The sequence below is a fragment of the Babylonia areolata genome, chromosome 20 (assembly GCF_041734735.1).
Source record: "Babylonia areolata isolate BAREFJ2019XMU chromosome 20, ASM4173473v1, whole genome shotgun sequence".
In the NCBI taxonomy this organism is placed as follows: Eukaryota; Metazoa; Mollusca; class Gastropoda; order Neogastropoda; family Buccinidae; genus Babylonia; species Babylonia areolata.
The window spans coordinates 4,865,592-4,885,670 of record NC_134895.1 but is presented as its reverse complement, the minus strand read 5'-3'; the positions used below and the strand labels follow the sequence as shown (position 1 = coordinate 4,885,670).

At 40.4% G+C, this 20,079-nt stretch overlaps 1 protein-coding gene across 3 annotated transcripts in view; it reads right to left on the bottom strand.

The window, feature by feature from the left end:
• Positions 1–20,079, bottom strand: part of LOC143294813 (protein HtrL-like) — a 33,704-nt gene that overhangs the window by 3,129 nt on the left and 10,496 nt on the right. For all 3 annotated transcript variants that reach the window (XR_013056935.1, XM_076606310.1, XM_076606309.1), the window contains exons 2-4: positions 15,846–15,951; positions 4,399–4,448; positions 3,287–4,045 (exon numbers count right to left, since the gene is read on the bottom strand). Coding sequence is in view for 2 of the 3 variants with exons in the window: in XM_076606309.1 (XP_076462424.1) it covers positions 3,287–4,045; positions 4,399–4,448; positions 15,846–15,951 (915 nt within the window). In the remaining variant the exon portion in view is untranslated. The remainder of the gene's footprint in view (positions 1–3,286; positions 4,046–4,398; positions 4,449–15,845; positions 15,952–20,079) is intronic.

Here is a 20,079-nt window from a genome sequence, read left to right as displayed (position 1 = left end):
AGGGAAAACAGAAGAAAATGAAGTAAAACATGATACAAAAATAAAATAAATAGATAAATAATTAGATCAATGAATTGATAAAATAGTAAATAAAAACAAAAAGGAGATAAATAAGTAAACAAATATATAAATAAATGAAATGCTTCTTTTTTTAAAAATTTGACACTGTAGGTTGCTCATAGTCCGGCCAGCCAGTCACACAGGGCCATGCATCAGGACAGCCCACCTGAATAAAAAAAAATCAACTGTGTTAAACAACGCATCACCATCAAGGACATGCACAGGACGCAGTTATAGTAACCCCTTTCCACATCATGCTGATCTGTTGAATCAGTGATTCAGTAATTATCTGGCTTTTGTTATGTCTTGTCTTGTTTTGTTTTTGGTGTCACTATTCCGACGGTCACAAATATATTCTCCTGCTTCTCAATTTCTTGTATAAGTATCTACCGCTTACAGCATTTTATCAAAGGTGTTTGATATAAGTTCTGATTTCTACACAAGTTCAAGTACAAATAAATCAGTCCACATTTTATGACTGATCTAATGGTACAGTAAGCAAGTTTCTAACATGCACAAAGATTCACTATATCAAAATAACGTAGAATTTGAGAGTGATACCAAGTTGGATTTTCAGTCAGAAACTGTTCATGATAAACATCATTTCTCAGTAACTCAATTCAGAACAAAAAATCAACTTTGCAGTACCATCACTGACATCCATTACAAAAGCAGACATTCACCTGATCTTTTTCTTCTCCTTCTGTTTTCTTTCAGTTATTCATCTATTTGGTTAACTTCACAAAATATTAAAAATGTGTCTTCATGTTTGCTGTACAAATGTAAATCACAGATAAACCAGCTTTATTCAGTATTGCCATGCATATCAGACACCACCTTCTGCAGAGATACAAAGGTTGTCATACTTTGAAGATCAGTTTTAGAAACACCAGTCTTCATCACATTGCCACTGTTCTTTTGTCTCCCTCTTTTTTCAAAGCTGAGGTTGTTGCTTTTTTTTTCTTTTCTTTGTTGTTGTTGTTTTTTTTTGCTTTTTCAAACACTGGCTGCCACTGTTCAATATCACATTTTTTGAACAAAGATCAAAGCTCAGTAAAGGGAGATCATTTCAATGAGGTATTTGCATACATGTATGATTGTTTTGTGAGGGAGTATCTTGCACAACAAGGTCAGCACACAAAGCATTATAAAACAAGTTTCTATGAGAAAATATGAGAAATAAATCAAATATTATTTCAAATAAGAAAAGTTGATAAAATTTTATAAGTAAATAAATTTCTTCATCCAAGCTCCGAAGTGAGACCACAAGTAACATGTTCACTGTAATTAAGTTTGTTGTAACCCCCCCCCCCAAAAAAAAAAAAAAAAAAAAAACCTGTATCAAAATTTACTTTGTTCATTTAAACAGGCAGACAACTACCAGTTTTTTTCTTATCTGTGGAATCTTGTCTTACTCTGATGGGAAAGTATGGGGGAGAGAGAGCAGGTGGTATCTTGATCAGTTCTGTATGTCTGTGAGTGAGAAATGGGAATAAAAAGAGTTACTGATCTTTTAAATATCCTTTCATGTTACGAGTGAGACTAGTGTTATGATTGTGTGTGAGGATGGCAAGTGTTGAAATGTGTGAGATGGTAAGAAACATGAAGAAAAAGAGTGCAGGGTCCCCCCACTGCCCCCTCTCTCCCACACGCACATACACACAGAGTGACATATTCACCTATGTGTATAAGAAGCATATCCCATGCAAATACAAAACAAAATCTGTGAGACACACACATCACAAAAGCTATACATACACACTCTGGCACGCGGAAGTATATGGTGTTGTGGTGTGTTTATGTAAGATGGGTATTGTGTAATGTGTAATTTTGAGCGTGTATGAACACAGATAAGTGTTTGAGTGTTTGGTTGGATATCTATGCAGGATTATCCATGTAAGTTTTTTTGGATCAATGTTTACATGCATGTTTTACAAGTCAGTTTTTATGCTGTACATCACAACTGGTCATGTTTTACATGGAAAGGCTCTTATTAGTATCATGATACAGTAGGCACACCAGCTGATGGTCCCAGGTTTGAATCCCAGTCACAGCACCTGGTGGGTAAAGGGTGGAGATTTTTCTGATCTCACAGGTCAACAGATGCGTAGACCTACTGGTGCCTGGACCCCTGTCGTGTGCATACGCATGCAGAAGATCAAATATGCACATTAAATATCCCGTAATCCATGTCAGCGTTTGGTGGATTACGGAAACAAGAACATACCTGGCATGCATTCCCCTGAAAACAGAGTATGACTGCCTACATGGTGGACTAAACCCGGTCATACATGTGAAAGCCCACTCATGTATTGAGTGAATGTGGAGTTAGCCCACAAAGAAGAAGAATATCATTATCGTCATCATTTCCAGAGACATCATCATCATCATTTCCAGATACAGTATCATCATCATCATCCTCATTTCCTGAGACATCATCATCATCATCATCATTTTTAGATACATCATCATCATCATTTCCTGAGATATCGTCATCATCATCATCGTTTCCTGAGATATCATCATCATCATCCTCATTTCCTGAGACATCATCATCATCATCCTCATTTCCTGAGACATCATCATCATCATTTCCTGAGACATCATCAACATCATTTCCTGAGACATCATCATCATCATTTCCTGAGACATCATCATCATCATTTCCTGAGACACCATCATCATCATCATTTCCAGATACATCATCATCATCATTTCCTGAGACACCATCATCATCATCATTTCCAGATACATCATCATCATCATCATTTCCTGAGACACCATCATCATTTCCAGATACATCATCATCATCATTTCCAGATACATCATCATCATCAGAGACGTCACCATCATCAGATATATCATCATCATCATTTCCAAAGACATCATCATCATCATCATTTCCAGAATCATCATCGTCATTTCCAGAGACATTATGATCAACACCATCATCTCAACAGACATTATCATCATCATCATTTCCAGAGACATTATCATCAACACCATCATCTCAAGAGACATCATCATCAACACCATCATTTCCATCATCATCATCATCAACACCATCATTTCCAGAGACATCATCAACATCATCATTTCCAGAGACATCATCATCAACACCATCATTTCCAGAGACATCATCATCAACACCATCATTTCCAGAGACATCATCGTCATTATCATTTCCAGAGACATCATCATCACCATCATTTCCAGGGACACCCACCTGCTGGTCAGTGCTCATGATCTTCATGTCCAGCAGCTTCCTGACGGTGTTCATGTAATCCTGTGTGTAGATGTACAGGACCTCGGGCCGACCCAGAAACATGGCCCCCCCCACCCACACCTTGTTCCCGGCCACAATCTGCATGGGGGTCAGGGAGGGATCGAATACAGTCTGCCCGCTGTACGCCACCTTGGTGGGGTCAAAGTCGGGCGGCAGGGACAGCGGGAAGACATGCTTTTCGTGCACCACGGCACGGAACAGGCCAATGTCCAGCCAGGCCAGGTACTTGGTGTGGAACATCTCCTTCTGGATCACCTTGTTCACCAGCTCAAACTTGGCATGCATCACACACGAGTAGTTCTCGTGCACTGTGTTGGGGTCGTGGCTGGGGTAGCCGGGCTGCGAGAAGACCTCCTTGATCTCCGGGGCCAGCTTAAAGGCCCACAACTCCTCCCGCTGTATCACGTGGACCTGAGTCCTCTCCACAGGGAAACGTGACCGTAGCTGTTCAAAGATCTCCTTCACCTCGCCCGAATCCGTGAAGAGGATGAGCGGGTTGTTGATGCGGCCAAACACTGACATCCACTTGATGTACTTCTCTGGCGTGTACTGGCCGAAGGGGCCCCCTTTGTTCAGCTTCCCGATGTTGAAGTAGGCTGTAACGATGGTGACCTCCGGCTTCATGGTGCTGGCCTGCTGCATCATGCGGGCATGGATCTTCTTTAGCTTCTCGTCTTTCACCCACAGGTTGGGGCTGAACTGAACAGCAGAAAACAAGGCGTTTAGTATACATGACATATGCAAATAAAACTAACAGTGTGAAGTGAAATGAAGAAAATAAGGCATTTAATATGCATGATGCATGCAAATAAAACAAAAGATGTGAACTGAAATTCAGAAAATATGGCATAATATATCAAATTCTCAATGACTGTAACACTATTGATTGGAGCAGGTGAATCAGTTAACTTAATGGCTGGCCAGTATTATTGCAAAAAACTCCATCAGAAATTCTTTCCTTTTCTTCTTCTGTTCCTCTTTTAGTTTTTTGTTGTGGTATTCAACTGAGTGAGAAGGGTAAAAACAACTGACATGTCCACACAATCTGATACCTGTGACTGTCGCTTATTCCAGTCGTCTTTCTCCAACCTTTTTGCAGCATCTGTGAACACAACAAAACAAAAAGGAAAAGAAATAAAAAAGGAAAGAAAAAGCAGCAAAACTGGATAAGGTAAAGGCCTGGATATTCAACCCCTAAGAATAAAGAAATTTACTGTGAATTTTAAACAACATATCATTCTGATTCATTTCTCAACGTCAAGTGATAGCCAAGGCACTGGGCTATTGGTGCCAGAGACGTTGTTTGCGAAATTTTATATATCAACATATGAAGAAGAAAAATTCAAATTGCATGATATGGTATGATATCCAAATACTGGTTCTGAAATCATACCACATGTGATTGGATATTGGACCAAATGCAGAACAAAGACACAAACAACAACTGTTGAAGCAAATTAGAAATTAGCTTTTTATTCCTGAGAATTTCTTGTTGTTTGGTCAAAAACAAATAATTGTAAATATATTTAATTAATGCTTTCTGGTTGAAATCAAAAGAATGACTATGTATTCTTTTCAGTTTCCCTTTAAATCAGATTTGATGAAACTGGTCACTGTAGTGGCCTACAAGTGTGTCAGAGATGTGTCCAAATGCAACCACTGTCTGTTTCTTTGAGACACTCGTCCAAGCCTACTGCGACACTTCTGAAAAAGTACCAACCATCCGATGCAGTGAGAACAGTTGTGTGATAAGCCAACAGTTCTCCTAAAGGTCTGTCAGCGTTAGACATGTCTGGAAGTCACAGACAGAAAGTCATCGCCTGACTTCTGAGATGTGGGCTCAGGCCTGCTGGGTGCCTTGAGCCATCTCCTGCAGTGACATTGCACATGCTGCGAACTTGTGGTCTCTAAATACATCTGGTTAACTGGCCAGATACCTCCGGATCAAAACCTTGCTGCTTTGTTCTTTGTGGTTGCTTTCATGTAAGCTTCCGTAAAAAGTGCAGAAACATTTCGTAGAACAATTCTACATTCAGTACTGGTGCGCATCTATCTTTGACAACCTGGTGATAGTAACTCTTCAAAGCCTGAAAAAATGCTGCATACATGGGTTGCATTTGGTGTGTGGAGTGAGGAGTCCAGTTTTTCTTGCTATTGCCTCTTTGCATCATTTACTGGTCTAATAGGAGTATGTCTCTTCTTTTAGTTAGTTTCATCCATAAGCTGCTATCAACTGCATATTGTACCCTTTCACATTAGGTGACAAAGACTATGACAGATTGTAGGTCAAGATATTTAAATGTATTGGTGCTATTACTGATTCTTGTTAGATTCTCATGCCAAGTGATTTGGAGATCGATTAAGTATATTTCCCACCTTTGTCTGGATTACTTTATTATTTAAAAAGCTATTGTTTAGTTAAATATGTGACCTGATAAACCAATGGATCTTATTTTATTGAGTAGATGGTATTGCCATACTTGATCATGTGTTTTTTATGTCAAAGATTTTTTTCTTCTAACAAACTGATGCTTTATCTGAGTAGTAATATTAACTAGATAATTCATTGCTCTTCTCCCTTCTCTAAAGCCTGCTTGATTTATCAGCTTTTTTTCCCACAGTAATGAAGGAACCTGTTAAGCACAACATTTTTCTTTAACTTTCCAGCATAGGAAGCCCAAGCAATTAGTCTGTAATTACCTTTTATCAGTTTTTGGATTGTCTTGTCTGAAAAAAGGAATCACTATCGATTGTTTCCATAGAGATGGCAAAATTCCGTTTGACCACCAATACTGAATATTACTGTGTAGAAATCTAAGGAACTTTTCTGGTAAATGTTTTAACATTCCATTTCAAATGGCATCTGAATAAATGTTTTTTAATCTGGTCCAGTCATTTATTTTACGATTATAGTTTGGAATCTTATCTTTTATAAAGTCAAATGACACTGTTGTATCTTTTATAACAATGACAATCGGTAAATGGTCACTGATTAGTGTGTCCTTGATGGTATTCCATTCACAATACACACACACACACACACACACATTTAGACATTCATTTACCTCTTCTTTTTTCCTTCTTTTTTTTTTTTTTTTCTCAAGGCCTGACAAAGCGCATTGGGTTACGCTGCTCGTCAGGCATCTGTTTGGCAGATGTGGTGTAGCATATATGGATTTGTCCGAACACAGTGACGCTTCCTTCAGCTACTGATACTGATACTGATACCCTTCACAATCTGAAGCACTTACAGGGGAAATGAGAGATGGGTCTATGGCTGTTGCTGCATGCCATGATATATCAGGGATTCCATTACAATACCATCATTCAGAAGACGTAATGACAAATCCACTGCATTTTCAACACAGTGATAGTTGATGGCCACTTTACAGTCTGTCCCAGAACAAGGAATGGGCATTAATACCACCGGCTGTTGACCATTTTTTATTCTGTTCTAGTATGGTTCATAACCATTCTGTGTGTGTGTGTGTGTGTGTGTGTGTGTGCAATGGGTGCGGCATGAAATGAGTAAAGTTGTACCTTTGGTTGGTAAATTGTACCACCGGTCCAATATTGAAATTATGGTACAATATCAATTTTCCACTCCCTGCAAAAACAAGCCAACAGCATGTTGCCATCTCATCTGACAGAACTATGTTTTCCTTGTTTTTATTGCTACATTACAGTTTCCGATGATTCGCATCCCATTCATCATCAGAGTGCAATTAGATGCATGGGTCACGCTGAATTCTGAGCATGATGTTGGACAAAACCACCTGAAATGAAATGAAAGAGCTTACGCTTTTCCTTTCTGCAATGTTCACACCATTTTGTGACGCCTGTGGGCACAAGCCAAGTCAACAACCCAATGAACGATAGATCTGATCACATACTTTCACGAGTTATCGAGAATGGCTAAAGGTATAATTTAGGAAAAGGTACAATTTCCAAGCCTTTTTCCTGTATGTAGTTATTTGCATTAAACATATTAACAGGGCTGCAAGCAGAGAGACCCACCTAAAGCTCCAAATCCAAGCCAGAGTTATTTCTTTTTATATTCTTTACGCCCAGATGAAAACTTGAAACTATTATGCGGTCTCAATGAAACAGAGAACCAAGCCTGAATACTCTTACCATACGGTTATTTTCTCATCACAGTGATTTGGGAAAGAATGATGGTGAAATCTGAGAAAATTCAAAAAGAGGACCAAAAAAAAGGAAGAATTTTACCCAACACAGCAAACACTGAAAGACAAATTCAGAGGATGGGCCTTTTACAATTCAGAATGTAGTATCCAGCAAAAGGTCTACAAATGGGTAAAAAGGGAAATGCATAGTAGGAAAGCAATAGCAAAATTGTATTTAAAGCAAAGCATAAAGAACACCCTTTCTTGTTATGAAAACTACTCTCTCTCTCTCTCTCTCTCTCTCTCTCTCTCTCACCTATACTTTTCCCATTGTAAGAAAAAAAAAATTCTAAAAGTGTCACTTTCAGTTGTCCATTAGGAGCAACACTTCTTGCACAGCTGGAAAAAAGTGCCTGAAAGAGTGCTTTAATAAAGTTTTTTTTTCTCTTCTATTGCACTTTAAACACATAACCACTTTCCTTGCTTGCAGCCAGTCTCAGGTTCTTCAGCACGGAATGGCTGAGTCTTTCATTCACTGTCAACACACTACCGTCAAAGTTTGCACCTCACAATACTGCATTCTGAGAGAGGGATGAGGGGAGAGCCAACGAACGAACGAATGAATTAAAAAAAAAAATTTCCTGGGTACTGAGATAAGCACAATAACAAGAATGTCAGGGTTGTTTTTTTTCCACCCAGCCCTGGGTACAAAATTCAGGGGGAAAAAAAGCACTAGAAAAAATCATGAGAGAAAATTGAAATAAGAAAGGAGGAAAAGAGAGAGGGGTGTGGGGGGTGAGAGTGAAGAGAGTAAAGAAGAAGGGAGAGGTGACGGTGCAGGGAATGATAACTGCTGTTGTCATGTTTGTGGTGAATTTGAGTCACTATTGGTTACACATGACAGATCGTTAAGCTGAGCCCTGGTGAAGTAGCAGCTGTTCTTCATATTGTGAAATCCTGGAGCACCTGTTTGTCAGCAACAGTCTGTCTCTACACAACTTCACCACTGATATATATATGATAGTCAGTCGTGTCCAACTATGACCATCAGAACTGCAGAGGAGGCAACTGCTGTCCCGACTATTTGGGCTAGAATTTGATTACAGTGGAGAGTGTCTTGCCCACGTACATCCCCACTCTCTCGGCCAAGAGGGTTTTAGGACAGTCGGCGTTGGGATGGTTCCCAAAGGCCAACTAGCCCACAAGACTGCAGCACTAAAAGCCAGTGCAATATTGCCTCCTAGTTTGAGAGTCATAGTCCCTCACAAAAGACTAAGCTGCAAACGGTTTCCCATTGACTGGATAAACCACTGATAATACAGCTCTCACTCTGCTGTTAGCCCAAATGTAAACTTCACCACTAGACTGGTGAAATGATATGGTGTACAGTGTTCTGCCGAACTGAGCAAAACATGGCTTTCATTTCCACAGTCTGGTCGGTAATAGTCCATTTTCACTGATGTAAGATGATGTGGTTGTTCCATCATGTTTGCAGTTTACACTGCAAACCATTTTGTGTGTCAGATTACTTTAATCTCTTAATCTTATCAGTGTTTTCTTTCACTGAATCCATATTCTTCAATCCTACCACATTGCACTCAGAAACACACACCTGCAGTGTCAATCTTTCCATGCCACTTCTCAACTCAAAATCAAATGTAATTTTCATCTTCCACCATTCTGATTTCCACTTGTTTCTCACATTATTCTCGCTGTTTTTTGACAAATGTTCACTGTGAAGCTTCGTCAAATCCTTCATGATGCTGGATGTCACTGTCACAATATCCGACTCGGTGAATGCATTTTTCTTAGCGAAATCATCAGAGAGCAAGTCAACATGATTCTCTCCCGTGGTTTCTGACTGCTGGACATGTTAGTAACTAATTCATTCGTATCATTAGTTCTACACCAGCAGGCAGACAGAATTTTTAGATTAAAAAAAAAAAAAAGAAAAAAAAGAAAGAAAGAAAAAAAAAAGAAGAAGAAAAAAGAAAACAGAAATCTATTTATCAAACTTAAAAATTATGTTCCACCCCTCCGCCCAGCCTCCTCCACACCAATTAGTGTGTACATACACTTTTTACTATCTCCCACATCGCTTTCTCTCTCTCTGTGAGTGTGAGTGTGTGTGTGAGTGTGTGTGTGTGTGTGTGCACGTTCATGCATTTCAAAATATTCATTCCATAAATCCATATTACAAGACTCACTCTTTCTCTCTCTTTCACACACACATACACGCGTACATGCATACACACACAAAAGGAAAATTCAGCAACGTTAAACCTATAAACTGAATATTACAGCAAACAAAGGTGAAGGCGCATGTGCGATCACACACTCACACAAAATCCCGCTCACACACCCACACAAGCACAGACACGCACACATACCCCTCTCACACACGAAGTTCTATTCATATTCATTCTTGTCTTATAGCACTGATAATGAAATAATGTCAATATCATAAAGAACTAACATATGCATGCATGCATGCACACACACATACTCCGGCTGTGCCAACCATAATCAAAGAATTTTATTCTTTCTCTCTCTCTGTCACTCTCTTTCTCTCTCTCTCTCTATTGCTCTTCTCTTTCACACATCTCATCTCTTTTTAACACACAGTTTAAACAAGAAAGGCAAGGCCTTCAAGACTTACTTGTGATACACTTTTAAAAAAATCCATGTTTTTATGTATTGAGTATAATGCATTTACTGTTATATCTATATTTTTTGTATTCTCTAAACTTGGCACTTTGATCTGATATTCGACCCAACAAAGGATCTGTCATTATTATCAGTTTTTGTTCAAACAGGAACTTCTTTTGCTAAGCATGGAAGTTTTATTTATTGCAAACGCTTTGGTGTAGATAGCAGAACAAGGGAAATTACTCTGCTGGGGAACTTAGTTTGCTTTAAACTGATCTTTCTCTTCTTAAACATTACATTTTTAAATTATACTCAATACATAAAAAGCTTGGATTTTAAAAAAAAAAGTGCATCACAAGTGAGTCTTGAAGGCCTTGCCTCTCTTGTTTCAAAATGTAATGTTTAAGATGAGAAAGATCAGTTTAAAGCAAATTAACTCCACTAGCATTACAGAGTAATTTCCCCTTTTTACTATCTGCACCAAAACGTTTGCAAAATAAATAAAACTTCCATGCTTAGCAAAAGAAGTTACTGTTTGAACAAAAAATGATAATAATGACTGCTCTAGGTGTTGGGTCAGAATATCAGATCAAAGTGCCAAGTTTAGAGAATACAAAAAATATAAATATAACAGTAAATGCAGTTTGCATATAATTAGGCTTCATTCTTTATTTTTTTGTGCCAATCCCAGAAGCGCAATATTGTTTTAAACAAGATGACTGGAAAGAACTGAATTTTTCCTATTTTTATGCCAAATTTGGTGTCAACTGACAAAGTAGTTGCAGAGAAAATGTTAATGTTAAAGTTTACCACGCAGACAACCGAACACCGGGTTAAAACATAGACTCACTTTGTTTACACAAGTGAGTCAAAAACAAAAACAAAACAAAACAAAAAAACCGCCACAAGGAATATTACACTATTAAAATATTATCACAGCTTTTGACAGAAATAACATCTCTCCATTTCTCCCTGTTCCTGGTCTCTACCAGGGTGTCAGTCACTCAGTCTCAGTATTTCATCCTCGGCCTCCCACCTTTTTTTTTTCTGTTTACCTCTCCCTTGAATAAAAACGTTTTGAGTTCTGAGTTCTCCTTCCTAACACTGTGCCTTGCAGGTCTGTCTTGGTATGGCCTGCTGAACTTATCGTGAGACCTGCCCATTCATTGCCCACTTCAGCCTGCATGTCTCCCATACTGACACTCTCCAAGACAGCAAAATGTAGTCGTCTACATTCAGTGTACTGAACACCACACATGATCAAACCCAGGTGCGGCAAGAACAGACTTAGAGTGGAGTAGTGGCCTTGAGTCAGAGGGACGTGGTGATGGTCTCCACTCTGGGGGAGACGCTCACTCAGTCTGTCTCCGCGACTAAGCCATTACTGTCTTCAGTAGATGGTGTCCTAAGTACGTTAAATCAGAACAGGTACTACCAAATACCACTGAAGTGACAGCAGCAGTGCAGGGTCTCCTGTGACAGGTGGCCTTGTGGTAACATGCCCACCCAGGCAGTGAGAGGATACATGACCAAATCTCAAACATGCCACAATTTTCCCTTCTGGACCCTGTGTGGAAGTCTGGAAACTGGTCACCCAGATGAGATGACAAACTGAGGCCCCACGTGCAGGATGCACTCAACACACACACACAAGAAAGAGTCATCTCTGGGAAATTCTGAAAAACAACCGATTCTGATAGTAAGACAAATGAGCTTGTATGCAGAAAACCCCAGGGTGGCACTGTATTGTGGCAACACTCTCCTCTGGGGAGAGCAGAAAAACCCAGGGTGGCACTGTACTGTGGCCACACTCTCCTCCTGGGTGGCACTGTACTGTGGCCACACTCTCCTCCTGGGAGAGCAGAAAACCCCAGTGTGGCACTGTACTGTGGCCACTCTCTCCTGGGAGAGCAGAAAACCCCAGGGTGGCACTGTACTGTGGCCACTCTCTCCTGGGAGAGAAGAAAACCCCAGTGTGGCACTGTACTGTGGCAACACTCTCCTCCTGGGAGAGAAGAAAACCCCAGTGTGGCACTGTACTGTGGCCACTCTCTCCTGGGAGAGAAGAAAACCCCAGTGTGGCACTGTACTGTGGCAACACTCTCCTCCTGGGTGGCACTGTACTGTGGCCACACTCTTCTCCTGGGAGAGCAGAAAACCCCAGTGTGGCACTGTACTGTGGCAACACTCTCCTCCGGGGAGAGCAGAAAACCCCAGTGTGGCACTGTACATTGGCCACACTCTCCTCCGAGGAGAGCAGAAAACCCCAGGGTGGCACTGTACTGTGGCCACACTCTCCTCCGGGGAGAGCAGAAAACCCCAGGGTGGCACTGTACTGTGGCCACACTCTCCTGGGAGAGCAGAAAACCCCAGGGTGGCACTGTACTACGGCCACACTCTCCTGGGAGAGAAGAAAACCCCAGTGTGGCACTGTACTGTGGTAACTCTCCTGGGAGAGCAGAAAACCCCAGGGTGGCACTGTACTGTGGCCACTCTCTCCTTCCAGGAGAGCAGAAAACCCCAGGGTGGCACTGTACTGTGGCCACTCTCTCCTTCCAGGAGAGCAGAAAACCCCAGGGTGGCACTGTACTGTGGCCACACTCTCCTGGGAGAGAAGAAAACCCCAGGGTGGCACTGTACTGTGGCAACACTCTCCTCCGAGGAGAGCAGAAAACCCCAGGGTGGCACTGTACTGTGGCCACACTCTCCTGGGAGAGAAGAAAACCCCAGGGTGGCACTGTACTGTGGCCACACTCTCCTCTGGGGAGAGCAGAAAACCCCAGGGTGGCACTGTACTGTGGTAACACTCTCCTGGGAGAGCAGAAAACCCCAGGGTGGCACTGTACTGTGGCCACACTCTCCTGGGAGAGAAGAAAACCCCAGTGTGGCACTGTACTGTGGCAACACTCTCCTCCTGGGAGAGCAGAAAACCCCAGGGTGGCACTGTACTGTGGCCACACTCTCCTCCGGGGAGAGCAGAAAACCCCAGGGTGGCACTGTACTGTGGCCACACTCTCCTCCGGGGAGAGCAGAAAACCCCAGGGTGGCACTGTACTGTGGCCACACTCTCCTCTGGGGAGAGCAGAAAACCCCAGGGTGGCACTGTACTGTGGTAACACTCTCCTGGGAGAGCAGAAAACCCCAGGGTGGCACTGTACTATGGCCACACTCTCCTCCGGGGAGAGCAGAAAACCCCAGGGTGGCACTGTACTGTGGCCACACTCTCCTCTGGGGAGAGCAGCCCCAGTTTCACACAATGAAGTATGTTCAATACAAATCTACAACTCAGCTGTCTTTAGTGTTATATATATAGTGTTACACACACACACACACACACACACACACACACACACACACACACACACATATATATATATATATATATATATATATACACTTTTTTTTCCTCAACACCAGCACAGTTCAGGACTTGTATAAATGGAAGACATGATATGCCACTATGAAAACAGATGACTCACTGACTCCAGAATAAGTACAGAATCTAACAGGGCAAAGCAGAGCAAACATTCTTTATGAATATTATGCACTGTGTAAATCCACTGCCGAAAATGGATCAAGTGGATAGAGAGAAGTAAAACTGGAACAAGTTCACAGCTTTGTGATGCAAAAATGTTGGACACAAAACAACAAAAAAACTACCAGAAAACTTCTGTTAACACACACATGCAGACAACAACAACTGCAAGCCATTTTGGGGTTAGGAAATTAGGTTACAGTTCAAACAAACCAGATATGTGCAGGGCTGTAGATATTACTATGGAAACTAGACTCAGAGTTCTGCACTGGAAATTTACTTCATGATGTCTATCTGACAAACATAATATTTAATGAAATGAAAGTCAAAGAAAACAATAAACGTTCATTTTGGCAAGATGAAGTGGATTTTATGAAACTTTTTTTTATTATTATTATTTTTTTTTTTACAGTAGCACAGTCATTTCTACCTTATGGATATTGACAGACCAAAAAATACATATGGAAACAAACACCAAGATAAGATTGTCAGTTAGTTATGTTCTGTTTTGCATCAAGAGTTCGGGATGTCCACAAGGAAGATTCACATGTATCAGCCTCGTAATCCTGATCAGTAAAATGTGCATCAGCATGTTTTAAAAGACAGTGCTGTTTGAAAAAGAAAGTAAACATCGGATATGAAAAATCATTGTCACAGACCATAGCAGCAGCTGTTTGAAAAAGATGGTAAACTTAGGATATGTAAAATCAAAGTCACAAGGCGGAGGTGAGACTTGACAGAATATTCAGATTTTTGTTAGTGATGACGCATCAAAACTTGTCATCAATTCTGTTGAGATCGTTCAGTTCTTTGTCCTCTATCAATGTTTACTAATGTTTCAGGACTAAAATCAGTTATTGTAAAATTTACTAAAAGTAAAACACTGACTTATGAGTGAGATAGGGCCACACAGTCCCACACAGTTAGCCTTCCAGACGATGCTGGCATTTGTTATCAGAGTGGCGGCAAACACACCTTTGCCATATCATGTTTGGGCAAGAGTAGCAAACATTGATCTGGGGACCAGCTGCAGAGCACCTGTGTTGTATTGTATTGTATTGTATTGCAGTTTGTACTGCATTACTTTCTTATCAGAACAGGTTTCTTTGTGTGAACTTCGGGCTGCTCTGTTCCTGGGCAGAGCCTGTCAACACAGTGCAGAACCACTTCTCTTTTCTTGCCCTGTCTGCAGACACATGCTTCTCCATGGAGGTGGATTTTTCAACAGAGCTTGACCACGGGCCACAACTTACTGGTTTGTCTCTCTTGGACTGTTCCAAAGAGTGAGGCAGTAAAGTACTGTTTACGAAAAAGTTGTCTTGAAGAGGGCTGTTCTGGTGAAATCAAAGTAGTGAAAAGTTGTTCTAATTAAGAAGTGTGGATTTTTGTTGTTGTTTTTTTTGTTTGTTTTGTTTTGTTGTTGTTATTTTTGGACAAGTAACACTTTACGCACATCAAAAATCAGGTCAATGGAAATCAGGCAGAAATTCAGAATAGAGTAAATAATTGAAAGATAAAGTAGTCCAAAAAAGTCTGTTTGTCACAAAGACATAAGGACTGAACACTGATATTGAGATACTGAAGTTCAATGCAGAATACAACAAAACTGATGAAATTCCACACACAAGGAAATATGGCAGACAGGTAACTAAATCAGGATTTTTTCTATAGACTGAGTGACACTGTTTCTCAATGCAAGTCAAACACCTATACACACATGCACGCACGCACACATGTACATGTCCCCACCCCCACCCCCCACGCCCGCCCCCCACCCCCCACACACAGATGATCAAATCAAGAGTTATCCCTCACCTGCCTTGTCCACACACAGGAAGCCACGGAAACACAATGTCAAACACTAAGTAACATATACAGTGCTCTCACTGACAGACATCTACTCTAAAACACCCCTCTCTAACTGAACCACATGCTCTCCACATGGTTTGGAAACAAACACAACACGCACAACTTACAGACCACACGCTCTCCACATGGTTTGGAAACAAGCACAACACACACAACTTATAGACCACACGCTCTCCACATGGTTTGGAAACAAGCACAACACACACAACTTATAGACCACACGCTCTCCACATGGTTTGGAAACAAGCACAACACACACAACTTATAGACCACACGCTCTCCACATGGTTTGGAAACAAGCACAACACACACAACTCACAGTAGATGCAGAAGAGGAAGTAGGCGATCCCAACACAGATGGCAAAGAAAACTAAGCGGCTCTGGGCTTTGTGACCAGCGTCCATCGTGCAAGGGATCTCTTCCACCTGAAAGTCAACAAAATGTGGACCCATGTTAACAAACTGAAACTATACTTTTTTGGTCTTTCATCAATGTATTTCATCTCTCTCTATACACACACACACACACACATGCACATGGACAAACACAGCAGGCAGATGATTAAAGCACTAAAATGTCAGTCAAGGGCTCTGGAAACTATCCCAGTGTCAGCACAAGTTGGCTTTTGGGTGGAGATATGTCCAATCAACACATGTGCAGTCCTAGTTTATCATCACTATGACAGGCGCAGTAGCCAAGTGGTTAAAGTGTTGGACTTTCAATCTGAGGGTCCCAGGTTTGAATCTTGCTAACAGTGCCTGGTTGGTAAAGGGTGGAGATTTTTCTGATCTCCCAGGTCAACAGATGTGCAGACCTGCTTGTGCCTGAACCCCCTTCATGTATACACAAGCAGATCAGATATGGCCGTTAAATATCCTGTAATCCATGTCAGCATTCGGTGGCTCAAGGAAATAAGAACATACCCAGCATGCACACCCCTGAAAATGGAGTATGGCTGCCTACTTGGTGGGGTAAAAACGGTCATACACGTAAAAGCCCACTCGTGTATGTATGAGTGAACGTGGGAGTTGCAGCCCACAAACAAAGATGAATCATCGCTACATACATATGCATGCAAAAGTCAAATACAAACGTTACTATCCTATAATCCATTCAGTGTTCAGTGGATTAGGGAAACATTAAACACACCAAGCATGCACATCCCTGAAAATAAAGTCTGGCCACCAATATAGCAGGGTAAATAATGATCACATAAGTTCCCATTCACAGATTTGAGTGAATGCAGGAGTTGCAACCCAAGAGCACAGAAAGAAAGAAACACTGAAGAAATATAATGGCTATGAGACCAGAAAAATAATACCTGAAGAGACTTTCACACTCCCTGCTGCCACCCAACCAATCAGCATACAGACCCTCACACAGTACAGAGACCGCACTTCTCAAGGTCACTAACCATATACTTCTGGCACTAGATCAAGGTCATGTTTCTGTTCTTACTTTGTTAAATCTCAGTGCAGCATTTGACATCACAGACCATACACTTTTGTTGCACATCCTTCATCACTACTATGGGGTTTCAGGATCAGCACTCTCTTGGGTCAAAAGCTATCTTTCAAGTGGCATCCAGACAACTTGCTGGCTGCCCCAAACACTGTGCTGACAAACTTCAAAAAGTTCAAAACTCTGCAGCATGACTCACTCTTAAAGCTAAGAAACGTCAACGCATCACTCCCCAACTCGTTTCCCTTCACTGGCTCCCCATTCAAGCATGAATACAATACAAGCTCTCAGTTCTTTGTCACAATTTCTTCACTGATTCTTGTCCTATCTTTCGGATCTACTTTCTGTCTATTCACCATCCAGACAACTTCATTCTTCAAATGACAAGTGCAAGCTGTCTGTTCAAAAGATTCGTACAAAAACTTACGGTGAACATTCTTTTTCTTTTGTTGCACCTAAAAGGAGGAGTTTGTATTATACTCCATGTTTGGTGTTACATATACTTACCATGTCAAACTGATGCAAACTAGGCCTATGGTTTGCTCTGCTTGGCCAAATTTTGCGCGGCTAACAGTGAAAACATGAGCCCGCCTGCTCTCAGCCAATCAAACGCCTCTAAAAGCTATAAGCGCTGAATCATTCCTTTGGCCAAGGCTCTCCACGCCGTCTTGTCAGGTTTACGCTCTGTCTCATCTTACGCTTTTTTTTGCTATTAAACGTATTCATTTGCACCAAAATACCTGCATTGAAGACAGCACTCAAGTGTACTTTTCTCACTGAAACTTTTCCTGCATATGCTTGCTGTGATCTTATTGCCAGATGTGCTCTTTGTGTTGATTGTATGAATTTGTGATGATTTTTTTTGTGTGTGTTTTTTGTGATGCTGGTTCCCTGGTGTTTATTTTTGACTTTGAATGTGATCAGCCTTGTTTTGCTGTGGTTTGTTCCTGTGTGATTCGACACTGAGATGGGGGTACTGCGCTATATAAGCCTGCATTTTATTATCATTATTATCATTTTAATTTTTACTGTCAAGTGGCAAACAGTTAGCCCAAGGAGCCTCTCTTTCACTTTCAAATGAGCAGGATATTCACAAAAGAATAATTGCACAGGCTGTGAATGGGGAGTATTCATCTAATGGGGCCTCTCTTTCATTTACTAATTCAATGACTAGGTGTTTCACAAAACACCTGCATAAAATGTACACAAGCCAAACTTCAACCCAGAAACGTACAATAATTCAAATAATGCAAACAGTATAGCATATGCGATCTACATGAATCCACTACAGCAACATAAAATGAAAAGATATTTTCAATGAAAATGTACACAAGCATATCAGCTATACCAAACCAAGTCTTAAGTAAACAGCTGGTTTATAAGAAAAAAAAGAAGAAGGTATCTCAATGTAATTTAAGTCAATAATGAACACTGGATAAAGTTAAAAAATGAAGACCCACATGGAAGTGGGCACTCACACACACACACACACAGAGTAAATGTTTATCAAACAAAACAAACAAGTAATTTTTGAATCACTTGTGTGAACAAAGTGAGTCTATGTTTTAACCCGGTGTTCAGTTGTGTGTGTGTGTGTGTGTGTGTGTGTGTGTGTCCGTGGTAAACTTTAACATTGCTATTTTCTCTGCAAATACTTTGTCAGTTGACCCCAAATTTGGCATAAAAATAGGAAAAATTCAATTCTTTCCAGTCATCTTGTTTAAAACAATATTTCACCTCTGGTATGGGCACACACAAAAATTAAAAAAGAAGCCAAATTATATGCAAACTGAATTTACTGTTATATTTATATTTTTTTTATTCTCTAAACTTGGCACTTCGATCTGATATTCTGACAAAACAACAAGAGCAGTCATTTTTATCATTTTTTGTTCAAACAGGAACTTCTTTTGCTAAGTATGGAAGTTATATTTATTTTGCATGTCTTTGGTGCAGATAGTAAAAAAGGGAAGTTAATCTGTAATTAACGCTAGGGGGCTTAATTTGCTTTGAACTGATCTTTCTCATCTTAAACATTACATTTTGAAATTATACTCAATTAAAAAAAAAAGCTTATGTGTTTTACTCTCAGTGTACAGGGCTTTCACTATGTTCATTCGCCCAAGTGGTCTTTTTCGGAAAATACTAAAACCAATACGACGAGTGGACTTTATAGATCTATTGGCTGAGCCCTGAAGGTCATGGGCAAAAATCAATTGCGTACACATATTTATACATATTCAAAGCGCGTGCTCATATTCTTCGTGAATGCAAACGATGCCATTTTGTTTCAAGTTGTTGACCTGCCCATTCAATCCTATATTCAATCGACAATACACGATAACATGTAATGGAAAGTTGGAGAAGGAGACCATTAAATATTTATTCAGAGAAAGATTTGTGAACGCCTGATCACTTACTGGATTATGCCCCAAACTGCCATAAAATATCCACAGAATCAGTTGGAATTCACAGTTAAAAATAATAAACCATGAGAATTAATACCCTTGAATAGACGAAACGTAAAAATTTCCAATCTTGACTTTTCTCAAAATGAAGTCCTTTTCACTTCATATGACATTTAGAAGTACTTGTACTTGGCTCTACATGTTATTATTTTAACAAAATACTAAATTTTCATGTCAACTTTAAAACTATAAAACTAGAATGAACATAAAAGAGAAATTGAATCGACCGTGTCAACCGGGTGTAACTAAACTTGTACATCTATCTAGATCCAGAGAAAATGGCTAAATGTTGCAGTGTGATTGCGGCGATAGCCACGTCTCCTTTAACGCGGACTTAAAAAGAATTTTTAATTGCCCTTAAAGATTTTTTGAATGCCCAAGATACACCAGAATAATACGATTTAAACAGCGTTCTATACACCAGATTAATACAATTTAAACAGCGTTCTCACTGCGAATACCGCGATATTTATCGCCCTTTAAAAAAAGCATGTTTATATGTTATATTTTTTAACGTCAGTTAAGAAGCCACGACACTGTAATGGATAAGACAGTTTCTTCTCATCCGAACACGCGGGGTTCGAATCTGCCATTAGGGATTTTTTTTCTTTTTTCTTTTAACCC